Source organism: Echeneis naucrates, chromosome 13 (assembly GCF_900963305.1).
Source record: "Echeneis naucrates chromosome 13, fEcheNa1.1, whole genome shotgun sequence".
NCBI classification, from domain to species: Eukaryota; Metazoa; Chordata; class Actinopteri; order Carangiformes; family Echeneidae; genus Echeneis; species Echeneis naucrates.
The window spans coordinates 16344805-16362085 of record NC_042523.1 but is presented as its reverse complement, the minus strand read 5'-3'; the positions used below and the strand labels follow the sequence as shown (position 1 = coordinate 16362085).

The 17281-nt window shown below is 43.1% G+C and overlaps 2 protein-coding genes across 2 annotated transcripts; both read left to right on the top strand.

The window, feature by feature from the left end:
- On the top strand, positions 1-2280 carry bcl7bb (BAF chromatin remodeling complex subunit BCL7B b). The gene is made up of 6 exons (XM_029518025.1): positions 1-145; positions 631-706; positions 833-929; positions 1070-1228; positions 1403-1506; positions 1654-2280. The coding sequence occupies exons 1-6, from the start codon at positions 33-35 to the stop codon at positions 1723-1725; spliced, it is 621 nt and encodes a 206-aa protein (XP_029373885.1). The 5' UTR covers positions 1-32; the 3' UTR covers positions 1726-2280.
- Positions 2281-3053: 773 nt separating this feature from the next.
- On the top strand, positions 3054-15184 carry baz1b (bromodomain adjacent to zinc finger domain, 1B). Its single transcript, XM_029518429.1, is given in 22 exon segments — positions 3054-3846; positions 5159-5275; positions 6235-6379; positions 6767-6959; positions 7117-7238; positions 7466-7663; positions 7744-7932; positions 8033-9353; positions 9446-9607; positions 9756-9894; positions 9999-10162; positions 10299-10413; positions 10507-10605; positions 10929-11106; positions 11270-11455; positions 11623-11770; positions 12288-12435; positions 12923-13038; positions 13585-13721; positions 13906-14012; positions 14502-15096; positions 15098-15184. Coding segments are annotated over 22 exon segments (4785 nt in total). The 5' UTR covers positions 3054-3727.
- The last annotated feature ends 2097 nt before the right edge of the window (positions 15185-17281 follow it).

Genomic DNA, 17281 nt, shown 5'->3' with positions numbered 1-17281 from the left:
CTTGGTCTTGAAGTTTTCAGATGCATCTGTAGATGAATCATAACAGCATCAAGATGTCGGGACGATCAGGCCGCGCTGAGACCCGAAGTCGGGCTAAAGATGACATTAAAAAGGTCCTGGCTGCCATCGAGAAAGTGCGGAAATGGTATGTAGGCTGTGTGAGGGGCAATATGGAGGGAAATGTGTTAGTACACTGCGGGCTGATATCTGCTGCGACGCTCAACAAACTTCAGTCGGAAAAGTTAGTTGATTGACGGGGCTGTTGACCAATCAAAGGCCGCGGTTGACAGCAGAGGCGGGACTATCTGAGTTGTTCCGTCGAGAGCTGTCAATATGGCTACAGCCCCACATGTCGCTCACCGTAACGCTGCCCATACTCACTTCTTCAATGATCTCATGTTAAACAAACCCCCTACGGTCCTCTGTCGTTATTGTAACGTGCCGGGGCAACGTTAACCAGAGCCATGAGTGACCGTGACAGGCTCCGTGGTTAGCTGTCATCTCCTCTGTGTGCATGAGGACGTGAGCCTGTATGTCATGTTACAGATTAATGGCATTAAAGCGGATAGCGTGGCGCCACAGCTAAACTGAGCTGCCCTCTTGAATTAGTGAAACTTATTTTATCCCCAGGGAGAAGAAATGGGTGACAGTTGGAGACACGTCCTTACGCATATTTAAGTGGGTGCCAGTAACAGAAACAAAGCAGGTGGGCGTCTTTGTCATATAAACTATACATGCTTTTACTATAAATGTGTGTGTGTGTGTGTGTGTGTATAAATACACACATACATAGCTTATTAATTAGCAGCACCTATTGATTCTCCATTGTCAGATATATCGCACCAAATCCACTGGTGGGGAGGTTAGAGAGGTTAGAGGACTGAAGGATGTGGTCCTGGAAAACACCAATTCCTTACTGGATTTCACTGGCAAGTTTTGTGCATGTTTTAACAAAGTACTAGAGTCATTGCACTGCATTTATAATGATGTGCATATGTCCTAAAGACAAAAGAACTACATCATACAAACAAAAAAAAATGTTGTAATTGCTATACTCCAATTTCTTCAGATGAAAATAGCAACCAGAGCTTTCTGTCAGATGTTTACCAGCCTAAAATGGATAACAGCAGCAGCACCTCCAGCTCACAGCAGGTCAGTCCTCCACATAGTTCCAGCATCCGAACTGAAGATTCCCAGCCACCAATGTTGGGGCAGGAGAGTGTGGATGGTATGTGGAGAGTCTTTATATATATGTGTTTTCTCATCAATCTTTTGAATTTGATTTGCAGTAACCGTAATTGACAGTAACCACATGTAGATATGTGCTGTACTGTCTCTGTATTTGTTCACTGCCAAAGCAGCATTAATCAGGCTGTAATTCTGCTGCTCCTTGTGAATGCAGAGCTAGTTCCTTCAGGACAGGAGGGGGCTGATGAGCCTCCTACTCTCATCAAGGAGGATCTTCTTTCATCAGGAACTGCCAGACGGAGCACTTCAGATACTCAGGTTCAAGGCAGACCTAAACATATTTGATTAAATTTTCATTCATAGCACTGTGGTCTGTTGGGTGGTGTATTATCCATATTTATTTAAGTTTCTAATCAGGGAAAAACCTAACATCACTTATTTCACATGTTCCTTTTTCTTCAACAGGAGGAACAAGATGAATCAGGAGCACCTCCTTTAAAGAAGATTTGCACAGGAGAAAATGCTGTTCTAAGATAGCTTATTTATAATCATTTTTGTCTAAACTTGTCTTCAGTTGTTGCCAGATTGGCTAAGCTTTCAAAATTATTCCACAGTTCCCTTGACATAGTTACACAAAAATGACTCATTACATCTCTGCGAATTACATGGATAGTATATAGTGCCGGCTCTTTGTTCACTTTTAAAAGTCTTGCTGACAACTTTGTGTGGCCAGTCACTGCTGCAGCAGGCAGTGTTTATTCCATTTACAAGCTATAAATGTCTAGATTTCTGGCAACTACCTGTTTCATATTTGCTTTTTATGCAATTACGTTTGCATGTTTCCATATCCCATTGCTTTATTTTTGAGATATACAGGCAATTTTGAAAAGTTGTTAAATGTGTAGCTTTATGGTTGTAGTTGTTCCACCATTGTATTAAACTTGACACCCTTTCTAAAATAGATCTTCTCTTGGCTTTTCACATGCAAGAATAAATTCTTTTTTCTTTTTTTTTTTCAAATATTTATAATATAATTTGCCCATGTTGTTAGCAGAAGGTGTTTTGTAAATCATAATAAATGTTAATTTTCATGGCAATTCATTGATGCTGCAAGGTTGAAATTTGTTCATCTTAATATTTCTAACTTGAGACAATCTTTTGTCTCTATTCTGACCAGGTTTAGAGAATAATTAAAATGTTCTTATTCTTATTCTTATTATTGGGTTCTGGACAAAGTCTGGACAAAATGGTGAGTTTGAAATACCGTCCTGCTTTGACTGCTCCTTGTGAGTGTTTTTACAAATTGCAACTACAACATTGGATGAACTCATTGAACAGTGAGCTCATTTACGAGGCCAGAGACTTACTGACCAAGACCAAATCAAAGAGAAGCTACACTGAAAAGCTGGAAAAAAGCAAATGACAGCAGGACAACCACCTATTGTAGGTCTTCCTTATTTTCAGCACATCTTGCACTCGTACATAATACACCACCTGAAATATTGCCCACTCCCTTGAACATAATTATAAATGATTTTTTTGTTGTACTGTGTGGCTTTCTTTTTTTGTTGTTGTTAGGTCTCTGTGTAAATACACTTAAAGCCACTGGAAACAGATGTATGCTCAAATATACTTCTTTAAAAATTCGTATTGTCATCAGCAGACCTCCTGTCCATCTATGTATATGGGCGTGGCTTAACCGGAAGGGGGCTGTCCTACCCGACAACAGACAGGCCAAATCAGCCAATCAGAAGGTAAATAAGGCCAATTCGACGAGGGCGCTTCATGAGCGGAGCCAATGAACGTCGAGAGGGGGTGTGGCGCGTGTGCAACCCCGCTTGCTGCCAGGGAAACGGAGTTCTGGAGGTGTAGAGAATTGTGCCGGTGCGCTAGAAACTCCCGCCATTTCGACAAGGAATTAACCTCTTGATTGATGTAGGATTACTTTTGTCGGAACGGCTCCTCACGCTTTTATCTGACAGGGCGAAGCTCCGGCAGTTTGGAAATGCAGCGAGGACAAACGATTAAACGAGAGCAGGCCTAGTTTGAACGGACTTGGGACTGCACAGCGCGCCAGACCTCATGTTGAGCTGAGCTTCTGCTGTTGCCGCGAGTTTGATTTCGGTGTTGGGTTTTTTTTTTTGTTTTTTCTTAAGCATCCTTTCGTATTCACCTGGAGCTAAAAGTTTACCAACTGTCTCGGGAGTCAAAGTCCAGCAACCTTTTTCTACGCCCAGGGCATCCCGTGAAAACCACAGAGACTCCGCCACTAAAAGAGAGGAGAAGATGCGATGAGGCGGCTGGCAAGAAGCGCACTGTTATTGTTTTGCAACCAGATAACGATCCAGCCTACTAGCTAGCTAGCCAGCTAGCTGCTACACGTTGGGTGCCGGGCCTGCCGGCGGTAACGTTAACCGTGCTAAGATATTTCGGGACATCTGGATACATGCTGAGGACATTTTCTTGTACGCTACTGTATTAGATCGTTTCTACAAAATCTGGTTTAAGCGTTGGCAATCGTGCCATCCGAGGTTTTGAAATGGCACCGCTTTTGGGCCGGAAACCTTACCCTCTGGCTAAACCGCTAGCCGAGCCACCAGGCCCAGGAGAGGAGGTGTACATCATCGAGCACACCAAGGAGGCCTTCAGGAACAAAGAGTATCCTCAAACATGGTGTTGATGCTCAGGCTCGACTTAACGAGAGCCAGCCGTCATGTGGTATGAATGGCTTTGTCTGCCTGTGTGAAAACTGTGACCGGTCTGTCGCACGCTTGTGGCTGGACCCCCAGTTTAGGAAGCGAATTTGATTTTAGCACACATTTCCCCTCCGTTTAGCGTTTTCCCGTATATATCCCCTCCACATTGAGTGACAAGATCTGCTAGCCAACATTCACACCGCTTTGCTAATCGATTCACTGTTGTTGGCTCCTCACAAAGCTAGAGACGGATACGGAGTTTTTCCCAGGCTCGATTTTTGTGTGTGGCCAAACCTAGAGAGTTGCTATTCAGGGTTGTGCTTTTACTTTCAGCTTTTACGGCCCCGCTGTCAACCAGCCAGGCTAGCAGCGTTAGCTAGATGTGCTACCGATGCTAAGTTCCCCGTAATGCCACAATAGCTCGTCGTCTGCTCTCACTGGCTGGTGCTAGCTGCTAACGTTAGCACACAAGCCCAAGCAGCCGGTACATTTGTGTTTTTGAATTAATACAGAGGGGACAACAGCTGACTACCACTCGGTTTGTTGTTTAAAACGGCTTATTATAACAAATAGTGTTCAGGTCTGATCAGAAGGGGACTTTTTTTTAACTTTCGTTTGTGATATGTTAATGCGGAAACTTAAAGCTGTCAGCAGGACAATAAAGCCAGTTACGAAAGTGATTTAACGTGTCTATAAAAAAGTGCTGTCAAGGTGTCAGCCGAAGTCGGTCAGTTGTGGTCGATTGTAGTAAATTGGCATTTGTGTGGTAACAACAACTTTATTCACCTAACTGTTAGTGTTTGACTTTAATGTCGCTATCACACATCCATGTTTTGAGGAACACTTGAGAAAAACAGGCCTCGTTTTCGTCACTGTCCTGTTAGACTGTCAGCTATTGTGGGTCGTTCTCTGTACTAGTTTCCTTTCTTTATAATGTGTGTTAAAAATGCAGTCCAACCTCTCACTCCCATATCACTCTCTGCAAGAGTTTGCTGACCCGTTTTGTGTCCCTCCGCATTATCTGACTTTTTCTCAGTTTTTCTTTTTTGTTCCGCCCTTTGAAATTTCTCATTGTACACACAGATTAAGTTTTGATCTGAACCATGCATGTGTATGCCAGAGTCTGACTTGTTCTTAAAATTTTGCCATCGACAACACATTTTTTTTCAATAGTAGACTTTGCATATCTTGCTTGTAATTAATGTGTGAATAGACAAAGGATGGGTTATTGTTTACTTGTGTTTGTTATGATTACCTTGACAAAACCACAACAGAGAGTATGAGGCGCGCTTGCAGAGGTACAGTGAGCGCATCTGGACTTGCAAGAGCACTGGAAGCAGCCAGCTGACACACAAAGAAGCATGGGAAGAAGAACAAGAAGTCACTGAATTGTCAGTATCTCTCCTAGAGTTTGTCCGTCTGTAGATGCTCACTGTTTCCATTCACCTATCCTAACCGTATCATATTGCTCCACTTAGAGTTGTTGCTTTCTGGGCTATACACCTAACTTGTACATTCAGATGCCCAGTGCAGTTGGTAGATAAATCTCCACTGAAAATATTTTTTCATTTGCATCCCCAAAAATACAGATTAGGCTCTTTAACAGAGGTGCGGTAGTATCATGAAAGAACCATACTCTCCCAGTGAAGGTCACAAGGCTTGCTGCTTTGCTATGATTGGATAGATCTGATGCTCCTCCTCATTCTATTTCAAGGGTGTGTGATTGAGTCATCCTTGAATCTGCAATGGCCTGGTGAGGGCGAACTTATCCTAATCTTTAAAAAGGATGCCCATAGACAAGAAAAAGAACTGTCTAATTGAGATATTTTTTTTTTCACTTATCACAGACTAGCTGTTCATGTAGTGTTCTATTTGTTCTGTCAGCAAGAGGGAGGTGACCTGAAGGAAATGTTTGGCCCAAAGAGATGCAATGGCCATGCAGAACATTGCTCAGCTGCCCAGACCTGAAGCCACTCAGGATCATGATCTGTATTTAAGCTCTGTTTAATTATACCAGCCAAGGAAATTTACTCCCCCTACTGGCCGCTCTCGGCCCTTTGTTGTCCCGTTATGTAATGCTGTAGTCCCTGTTATGGCAGCAGGGCAGATCTCCAAACATTGTTTAAAGAAAACTTGCCGCGAAAGAATGTATTGCACCCATGAACGAATCCAACATGGCAACTGTTGTTGTAGATAAGCAGGCTTAAAAATTAATTTAGGACATAATAATATATATTTTTAAATTTACTTATAATTAAAATAATTAAAAGCAGCAAATAATGGTGTAAAAAATGCTCTTTGTTATATTTATCTTTTTTTGTACTAATTATGGCTCGCTGCCTACATGCAGGCTTCAGGAGGAGTATCCCCAGTGGTTTGAGAAGCCAGTTCTGGAGATGGTCCATCACAACACAGTTTCTTTAGACAAACTGGTTGAAATGGCCTGGGTGGAAATCCTTACCAAGTATGCTGTGGGTGAAGAATGTGACTTCCTGGTGAGTTTGGCTTCTTCAATTTTTTACATTTTCATATTACATAGTTCAGCTGTTACAAAATGTTTTTAGATATATAGATGGCCTTAACAGGAGTCAGACAGAATTATAACAGTAAACGAGTTATGTTCCATTTGTTCTGTCGCTTCAGATATTATTTCCAGGTCCATACAAGAATTTTTACATTTATTATTGACAAGTAATAACACATTGTTATATAACTGCTTTACTTATGGTAAATTATACCATAGGTCTTTACGTGTATATTCTGCCTCATAGGGAGCCATTTCTTTTTTCTTTTTTTTTTCTATCTTTAGCCAGATGTTAAGGATGCTAATGAGTAATTTGAATGCAATAAAGAAAAATTCGGAATGTCCCTTTTCTCTTCAGGTGGGGAAAGAAAAAAGTTTGCGGGTGAAGGTTGTAAAGATCCACCCACTAGAAATCCCAGAGGGTGAAACAGCGGAGAAGAAGCTTGAAGGCGCCTGTGATTCACCTTCCAGTGACAAGGAGAATGCAAGTCAGGAGAACCAGAGGAAGGAGCCTCCTCTCCGTGAGGAGGAAAACAGGAGGGAGAGTCTCAGTGAGTACAACTTAATACTACATATTTATTTATTTTTTAATCAAAAGAGGACGAAGAGACACTGCTCTGTTTTGGGGTTCACAAGATCAACATATAAGTCTTTTCCCCAACTGGTGTGCTACTTACATAGGTTAAGTTGTGTCTTTTTTCCTATCAGGTGACAGAGCACGGCGTTCTCCACGGAAACTTCCAACTGCCATGAAGGAGGAGAAAAAGAAGTGGGTGATGCCTAAATTCCTGCCTCACAAGTATGATGTGAGGCTCATCAACGAGGATAAGGTGTGCATTGCGTCATTAGCAGTCAACAAATTTCCCTGTATTTTCACAATTGGATTTATCTAACTCCAGACTGTATGTTTCTGCACTATGGATGATGATTTGTATTTTTGTCCGCAGTCGATTTCTGATAATAGTACATTGGGTTCATAATCTCTTAGGGTTTGTGCAAACGTTTGCCTTTTTGAAAGAAAGTGAATTAAATTCTTTGACCTGACTTGTCTTTATAGGTAATCAGCGATGTCCCAGCAGACAGTCTTTACAGAACAGAGCGCCCGCCAACCAAGGAGATCATGCGGTACTTCATCAGGCACTATGCTCTGAGGCTAGGTATGGGAGAGAGTGCTCCCTGGGTGGTTGAGGATGAACTGGTGAAAAAGTTTAACCTCCCTAGCAAATTCAGTGACTTTCTTCTTGACCCACACAAGGTAACTTATTCAATTCTGCATACTGTATTTTAAATTGTTGGTTTTTCGCAGCTCATCTGCCATCTCTTTGCAATTTAAAGTTTTTAGCAGAGAATCCCTCAACAAAACGGAAGAGTCTGTCATCTCTAGAGGGTAGAACAAGCAAAAAGCTGAAGACCTCTGAAACGCCAGGAGAAGATTCCGGAAATGAGAAGGGAGAGAAGAAAAGGAAAAAGAAGAAGGATGCTTTAGGCATGCCCCTTAGTCCCACCATCTGGGGCCACATGCAGGTCAGTCTTTGCACATAATGAAGTTTTACTGAATGACTGTGGGAGATCCCTTTCAGAAATCAAAGCTTTGGTTCATGTGATCATGTTGTCTGTATTTCAGAAAATAAAATTGAATGGTTCTCCACTCAAGGTTAAGAACTCAGGAACTCCCAAGAAAGGAGAAGGCAAAAGCTCTGCACCCTCCACTCCAAAATCGGGCAAAAAGTCTGCGGACAAGAAAGATGGAAAGAAAACCGGGAAGGGCGGTGACAAGAAGCTCAACGTACTCAAAGCCTCTAAAAAGGATGGTAAGTCTGCTACTAAGTCACCGAAGATGAAGCAGATGACTCTGCTACATCTAGCAAAAAGCACCCCTACTGGGAGCCCCAAGAAGAGAGCCCGTAGCAGCAGCTTGGGCACACCTAAACTGGGCAAGCCACTGCACCCCATGGCTCTCCATCTCCTTCGTTACTACAAGGAGAATAAAGGCAAAGAAGACAAAAAGCACTCCCTCTCTACCCTCATTTCAAAGGCTGCAAAGACCTTATCCTCAGATGATCGTAACCGCCTGCCAGAGGAGCTCAAGGAGTTAGTGCAAAAACGCTGGGAGCTTCTGGAGCAAAAGAAGCGATGGGCAGCCATGAGTGAAGAAGAAAGGCAGGAAGAGATGAAGAAGCGGCGTGAAGAATTAAAAGAGAAGCTGCGGGAAAAGGCCAAGGAGAGACGTGAAAAAGAGATGCTTGTCCGCCGTGAACAATCACGTAGGTATGAGGACCAGGAGATTGAAGGAGGCAAGACCCTGCCAACATTCAAGCTGGTGGACATGCCTGAGGGGTTGCCGAACACCCTTTTCGGAGATGTGGCCATGGTTGTGGACTTTCTGCACTGCTATGCAGGGCTGCTTATGCCGGATGATCAGTACCCCATCACAGCAGTGGCTCTGATGGAAGCACTGGCTGGGGAGCGGTCCGGTTTCCTCTACCTGAACCGTGTGCTGGTGGTGCTGCTCCAAACGCTGCTGCAGGATGAGCTGGCAGAGGGTTACAGCGAGCTTGATATGCCCTTATCTGAAATTCCCCTGACAATGCACTCTGTGTCAGAGCTGGCACGACTGTGTTTGCGACCATGTGACGCTCACGGTGAGGAGAGTGGCCAGGGCTCAGAGGACTCAGGGCCGTTGGGAGGCTTTGATGACGTGGTGACCAGTGAGTTCCTGGAGAAGCTTGAGACAATCGAAGTTTTTGAGCTGAGCCCTGAGGAGAAGGTCAGTTTGCTGGTGGCATTGTGCCATCGCATCCTGATGACCTACTCAGTGGAAGACCACGTTGATGCAATGCAGCAGCGGTCAGCTGAGCTGTGGAAAGAGCGCCTGGCAATGCTGAAAGAAGTCAATGATCGTAAGAAAGCTGAGAGGAAGAAGCGGAAGGAGATGGAAGGCAAAGGTATTACTACTAATACTAACACTACACACTAACACAAGCTTGATGAACTGTGTCATCCATAAATTCTGATAATCTATTTACTTGTCCTCAAGGTGAGAAGAAAAAAGACGCTGGTGCTAAGAAGGAGGCAAAAAAAGAAGTAAAGGTCGAGCAGGAGCCAGAGCCAGAGGATATGATCAGTTCAGTGAAGAGCCGGCGGCTGATGGCCATGCAGGCCAAGAAAGAGAAGGAGGAGATGGACAGACAGAACAAAGGTACAAATCATAGCATTTTTTTGGGAGTGTAATTAATGTGACATGTACAATACATACACAGCTCATCTTCTGTGGGACTTTTTTTTTTTTTTTTAATGTGCCTGAAAACAACGCCAGACAGATTATCATTGAATGCACTGTGTTGCAGAGCGCATGGAGAAGGAGGCAGAAGAAGAGCGAATGCGTAAACAGAGGGCTGCTGCAGAGAGGGCCTTCCAGGATGGGATAACCAAAGCCAAACTTGTCATGCGCAGGACTCCTTTGGGTACCGACAGAAATCATAACAGGTGAGAGCCACACACAAACAGTCAGAGGTTATATAGAGGTAAATGGAATCCTTTTTACTGACCACAGATTATTCTACCCACATTTGCTGGCTGTTTTTGTTCAGATATTGGCTTTTCTCCGACGTGGTTCCTGGTCTGTACATTGAGAAAGGTTGGGTGCATGAAAGCATCGACTACAGCTTCACCCCTCCACCTGAGGACAAACCTGCTGAGCCTGAGGTGGAAGAGGAGGAAGATGGTGAATCAGCCACAACTCGCGACTCACAAGGTACAAAATGTCTGTCTTTGTGTAAAATGACTAATGAACAAATTTCTCAACATCAGTATCGGCATTTTCTTGGTATACAGTTTTGCACACAACAGAATTTGTGTGTATTTTTGACATGATTGTTTTTATGTTGTAGGAACCGAAAAGGACGACGGAAGTATTGATGGTGCTATTGGTGAGGGACCCCAGCAGGGAGCAGCAGTAGACATCTGTATAGAAACCACTGTCCCCAAACAGGGGCAGAACCTCTGGTAAGAGCTCTGCCTCTTTCCTGGTTTATTTCTGTTCCCTTTTACGTGTTAGGTGTATGTGTCCATATAAAATATTTCTGCCTGACGATCCAGGTTTGTATGTGACAACCCAGCTGATCTGGAAGAGCTGGTGGAAAGTCTCCATCCTCAGGGTGTCAGAGAGAGTGAATTGAAGGCAAAGATTCAAAGCAGGTAAATACATTCTCTATAGATGAGTCACTTAAACCTTGTGTCATTGACTTTCCATTGCAGTGAGATTACACAAGGAAATTTAAGCCTATTTAAAAAAAAAAAAAAAAAAAATCCCCCTTTAATGGATATATTTTCTAGTCATATTAACAACTTTGATTCTTTCAGGTTCAGAAATAAAAGCTGTTGAATACATATTTGTTTCCTAACAATGCAACAAAATTTGCTTAGCATTGGTTTTGATATTATGCACAATTTTTAACAAGAATTGAGCACCGTTTAATAAATATGACCTTTAAATATAAAGCTGTCCTTTCCCTGTTTAGGTATCAGGACATTCTCCACTCCTTTCATTTAGCCCGTAAAGGCAAACTGGGTCTTCGGACGTGTGATGGCTACACAGAACTGCTCAAATATCTGCGCAGTGACATTCAAGAGGTGGCTTCACGGCTGCAGAAGGGAGGCCTTGGGTACTTGGATGACAACATAGATATTGAGGATCAGGTGATTTTTGTCTTTCACTTGGTGTGTTTCTAAATCATGTTCAGTGAAATGTATATGGCCCAAGATGTTCTCGCCCTTTCGTTTACCAGTAATGGGGACAAGTTTAGCTCACTAATTCATAACTTTTTTCTTTTTTTTTTGTGCCATCATCGGCTTTGCACAGTTGAAAGACACAGAGTGCTTGAAAGATTTTGGTGAGTGCATCATCACCATCCAGGCCTGTGTAATTAAGAAGTTCCTGCAGGGATTTATGGCTCCCAAACAGAAAAAGAAGAAAAAGCAAGGAGGAGAAGAAAGCAGCAAGGCTGAAGAAGTGGATGAGGAAAAGCGATTGGCAGAAGAGGCGAGGGTAAGAGAGAGTTGTTTGTGTTTATTCATTTTGCATGTCACAGGTAATGATTGACTGCTTTTAAAAGATTACAGATATGTTTACTGTCAGCAACCACTTAGACTACACAGCAACTGCATAAATGTTGTTTATTAAGCACTGTGTTATGTTGAACTTTGAACTCTCAGGTAGCTACAGCAGTAGAGAAGTGGAAGACGGCTATCAGAGAGGCCCAGACGTTTTCCCGCATGCACGTGCTGTTGGGAATGTTGGACGCTTGCATAAAATGGGACATGTCTGCTGAGAACGCTCGCTGCAAAGTCTGTCGCAGGAAAGGTAAGGAGTGAAGTGGCAGGGTGGACAAAAGTATTTGAGAGACCACAGCAGAACTGGAGCAAAGCAGCAGTCACCATCAGTCTGCTGCTTTTTGGGTTATTTGGCTATAGTCTGCATATTAACTCAGTCCATTGGGCCTGTTTAAGTAAAGCATTACTACACTGCCAAACTAGTCTTCTGCTCCCATGTGTAGTGCTCAGGCAGCGTCCATGTGTATTGCAGCTGGCGGAGGCTAAGCCAAGGTCCAGACAGGGCAGTAGCCGGCTCAAAGCAAAGCAGACAAGTAATGTCAGGCAGGTCTACATACAGAGCCAGCAGCTCCACAGGACAAAAGGTGAACCTGCAGTGACAAGATGACAATAAAAACAAAGAAATCATAAAAACTTGTTTGACCTTTACAGGAAGGAAAGACCAGGGCAAAGGTTAGGGTGATGGAAAGAGGGGAAAAAAATGGGATTAATGGCTATATATTACCTATGTTTACCTCAGTCTTATGGTTGACACTTTTGTTTTCTAGGTGACGATGAGAAACTTATCCTCTGTGATGAGTGTAACAAGGCCTTCCACCTGTTTTGTCTGCGACCGGCCCTGTACCGGATCCCCTCTGGGGAGTGGCTGTGTCCTGCCTGCCAGCCAACTGTGGCCAGACGTGGTTCCCGTTCAAGGTAACTGTGTCCACTGTGTCCTGCCTGTGCTCCATCAGCCGCCAACACAACATTTTAATTTGTCAAGACGCAACCAGCCAGATCTCATGGCTTTTCACAGCTAAAGACACTTTAGTCATTACAGAAATGCAGGATTTTCGTTAACAGTGATGCTTTGTATGCTCACACATAATACTGTCTCATACAAAATGAATAAAACAAAGTAATCTTGTTTTTCTGATGAGGAACAAAGGGCAGTTAAAAACACCAAAATCAAAGGCATTTTTTCCCCTTTACCATCTTTGTGCCAAGCAGTCCACTGCTGGCAATCTTCTGAAGAACCAGCAGATAAAACCTCCTGCACTTTAGATACTCTTAGTTGGTCAAAGACCCAAATCACAGACAAACAGCAGAACGGTGGCTCAGCTGATCAGTGAAACCAATATGTTAATTTCTGAGAGTAAAATTTCTCCCATTTTCTCAATACAAACCATCTTCTGTCTTGCAGGAACTACAACCAAGACACAGATGAAGAAGAGGATGAGGAGGAGTCCGAAGAGGACGACTCTGAGGAAGATGATGAGGATGAGGAGGAGAATGACTACAAAGCCATGGGCCACAGCTGTGAGTATCACAGGGAGGTTGGGTCCAGGTCCTAAAACATTGTCTGAGCCTGATGATAGATCATCATGACATCAGTTAAAAGTGGTTCAATCTGCTAGGAAATCATTGATATTTTATGTACCTACTCATGATTAGACTAGACTAATACATGGAAGGTGTTTTTTTTGGGGGTGTGGGGGTGCTGGTCCCAGGGCTGTAGGTTGGGAATGAGAAGAATGCTGATATGGGAATTTCAGCCATTGTTTCTATTGTCTGTGTGTTGTGATGTAGCACAGCTCAGCTCTGGATCTTGCTTTGAAGCTGTGTCTCACTCTGACTTCATTCAAAGTATGTGGCAGGATGATCCCCCCTGTCAGTTTAAGCCTGCATGTCAAGGTCAATGATTAAGATGCTTAGCCCACTGATGCTGAATCATCTAAAATTCATTGACAAACTGAACACAAATAAATTATTTTGGATTTCATAAGCAGAACTGCAGCAGTCATGTCATTTTTTTCCTTTGTCTTTTTCTTTATATCCTGATCACCCCTCTCCATTTCTCTACAGTGAGACCAAGGAAGAAAAATAAGCAATCTTCATCTCGGCAGAAAAGTACAAAAAGCAAATCCAAGAAGCCAACGTCTGCGAGCAGTCAGAGCAAACAGAGGGCTGGCCCCAACAGCCCTGCAGACCTTGATGAACTGGTAAGAAAACACAAGGAAGCTTGCATGTAGAAGATTTTGTATTTTGCTTCTCAGAATAAAAAAAAACAAAGACAAACAAAACTACATAGCAGGCAGGAATAACACAAGGGCAGTATTTCACAAACCTACTACTACTACACTACAGTTTTGTACTGATTGTTGGCTGTTTCTGCGGATTCTACAGGTGCGACATAGTTCCCAGTCAGGGGTGCGCAGGCAGGTGCTGGAGCTGGAGAGGTGCGAGGAAATCCTCAAGAAACTGATGAAATTCCGCTACAGTTGGCCTTTCAGGTGAGCAGGGAACATATACTGTATACTTAAAAATGTGTTTAGCGTTAAGCAGAACCACTTTTAAATCGCATTTTGCTTGGAGTAGTTCAATCAGTTCTAATAACGAGACCCCCTCCCAACAACATAGTGGCTTCTGTCTTAGTGGCTGTTCACAGTTAAGAATGGGCTCAGACAAAAAATCCTCCAGTTCACAGACAGTTAAACTCTGTAGTAGGTAGATGGTTGATTTGTGAACTGCTAATCGTGGCAGAGGTGGATGAATTTGTGCATGATCCTGAAAGTCTGGATGGGGACATTGCTTACATGTGTGACCTAAATATATTTATTCATGTAAAAAAACCCACAAATGATCAAAACTCAGCATTTGCATACTAAAATCATTGTGACCTACAACATACCAGGCGAAGTTACAAATTTTAGGATCAGTGGGTATCATCCTTGGTGTTTAGTTGAACTTGGCCTTCAACTCACGGTCTACTGCTTTTTCAGGGAGCCAGTGTCTGCCGAGGAGGCAGAGGATTACTTGGATATCATCTCCCAGCCCATGGATTTCCAGACAATGCTGGGAAAGTTCAGCCAGGGCTCGTATCGTCACGCCAACGACTTCCTGGAAGACATGAAACTGGTCTTCTCCAACGCAGAGGAGTACAACCAGCAGGGCAGCACTGTGCTCTCCTGTATGGTCAAGACAGAGCAGACCTTCACTGAACTGCTTCAAAAGCTACTACCTGGCCTCAGCTACCTCCGGCGGCGGTCACGCAAACGTGTCAGCCAAGCACCTGGAACATCTGAAGAGGAGGAGGAAGAAGATGATGATGATGATGATGAAGAAGAGGAGGAAGAAGAGGATGAAGAACAAGCAGAGGTGCCGAAGAAGAAGATGCAAAACGGCAAATCAACCAGGAAGAAAACCAGAAATGGCCGAGCACGGAGGGATGAGGAGAGCGAGAGTGAGGAGGAGGAGGAGGAGGATGACGTTGACGGCAGGAGAAGAAGTAAGCGGACCTCTGCCACTTCAGGCAGGAAGGATTACAGGGAGCAGGATAGTGATGGTGAACGGGACACAAGGAGAACTCGTCAGCGGGGGGGGGCGGGGCGATGTAGGGGGGACGAGCAGCGACGAGGACCGGTCCAGCCAGCAGCGACATTCCAAGAGACAGAAACGCTCGTGAAGTCCAGGGTGCATTTGTTGTTTTTTTTTTTTTTTTTTTTTTTTTCTGTCTTTGCTTTAAAAATGTTTTGTCCTGCTCCTTCAAAAAAAAAAACAAAAAAAAAAAAACAAACAAACACAAAAAAAAAACACTTGACATCCTGCATCTCCTCCTTCCACAGCCAGCAGGGCTTAATCCTCAGAAGGACTCGTTTTTGTTTTATCGAATTTATGTTGATATTTTTTGAAAAACGCCAGGAAAACTGATTTATATTTGTAACATAAATAATATTGGTTATGTTTTTTTCCAACCAAGAGAAGAGGTAATGGAGAGGTCCTCACAGCTCTAATGACTTGGACTTAAATGTTAGTACCAAGTTGACAACCTCACACACTTTTTTACATTTTGCTGTGCCCATCCTCCAGTAGATATGTCCTCATTCATAGTCCAGCCATCACATCACATCACCAGAGTGTTTCAGAAAGTCCAGCTGTAAAATTTCACATCTCTTACAGATCATGTTTCCACTGAACCAGCAGAAAAATTGTGGTCATGTAGCTGAAACCCTCATTCATGGCTTAGAAACAGCACTTGATGGCTGATTGTGTTTTTCTGTCAACTGTAAATTGCTCTTATTACTAAGCATTTTGCCTCCAAGATTACCTTTGGCCAAATGCAAATCTGTAGATGAACATGATAGGATTTATCTAGTTGTTGTAGTTGTTTTTCAGCCCAGGTTCAGATTCCTTGTGAAAAGCTGAGTCGAGACTGCAGATCACACATATACTCACATCACTTTCATGATAAGAAAAGACTAAAAAACAAAGGAATCATCTCAGCGTCGAGCTGACCAGCCTTTCCTCCTCGGTAGTGCCCTGCCACTTTAAAAAGAACCGGTACCTCAATGCTCCGTCAGTTTGCACTCCTGTGTAAAGTGCACCTACTATGCCAGCAGCTGCAGGACCAGACTTTGAATTCTGTGCATAAACATTTGTAAACAGTGTTTAAAACAACAAATGTGATGTTTGTTAAGAAAAACGGGCATTTTTGAATATTTGATATTTTTTGCACATTTTATTTGGTATTGTAAATGATAACTTGATCTTATCCACATCCAATAAATTGCAAGGTTTAACCAGGGCTTTTGTCGATACAGAGAACACGTCAGAGTTGTACTTTTCACTCTCACAGCAGAAACTGTTAGTTGCTTGTACATTTTGTAACAAACACCAAATACCCCCTTAGTCATTCCTTAATGTGGAATTAGTGACACATTGATGCTGTGGGTTAAAGATGACAGTTTCCCAGCATGCTCTGGTTCGGTCACCAGGTGGTGCCCTCCTCCTGCTCATTGTCCCAGCATTTTTAGAGCAGCACAGTGAGACTGCTGTAACACCTGAGCGCCACTGTGTTGTGCTCTCACTGTCCAGTGAAGCAGGGGTCCTCGTGTGTTGCTGTATTTTGGCTGTTCACTGCTTTTTGTAGTAATTTCTACATGCTGGGCAGGAAAATTGAATTTTGAGTCAGACAAAACATGCTCAATGAACATTTTGAACATGCAGAAGTTTCTCTAGTCTGTGGCGATGCTGTCAGCGCTGTGTGTATGTATAATACATACACACACTCTGATAAGGCAGAGGTTGGTTTGCCCTCTTCACTCTGTACTGTGCTGTGTTGTTCTCCTACATTTTTTATAGTGCTGTTATCAAGACTTCTGATTTCATTTATTTTTTTCTTTTTTATCGCCCCTCCCATTATTTTTGTTGAGTTTCGGCTTTGTTCCTTGCATAAAGCAAAAGGTGACTGCCCCTTTTTAAAATAAGACCTGATTGTAAATGCTTTCTTTATTCTTGGAGGAACTGCAAAAGTCTTTTACACTTCCTTTTTATATATATATATTTATAGTCTCTAATGCTGGGATTGGGCAGGTTTGGAGGATTTACATGTAAAGAATTTCCAATAAAGGCTATGGACAAAGACTGTAGTTCTCCCTGTTGTATTTGTGTTGAGCTGATAAGTGTCCCCAGGCCAGACAGACAGTAATCACTGCCATCTGTAAACTTGTGATAAGACAGACAGGGAGCAGGACTTGCTCGCTGTGACCACCGACTGGTGTCT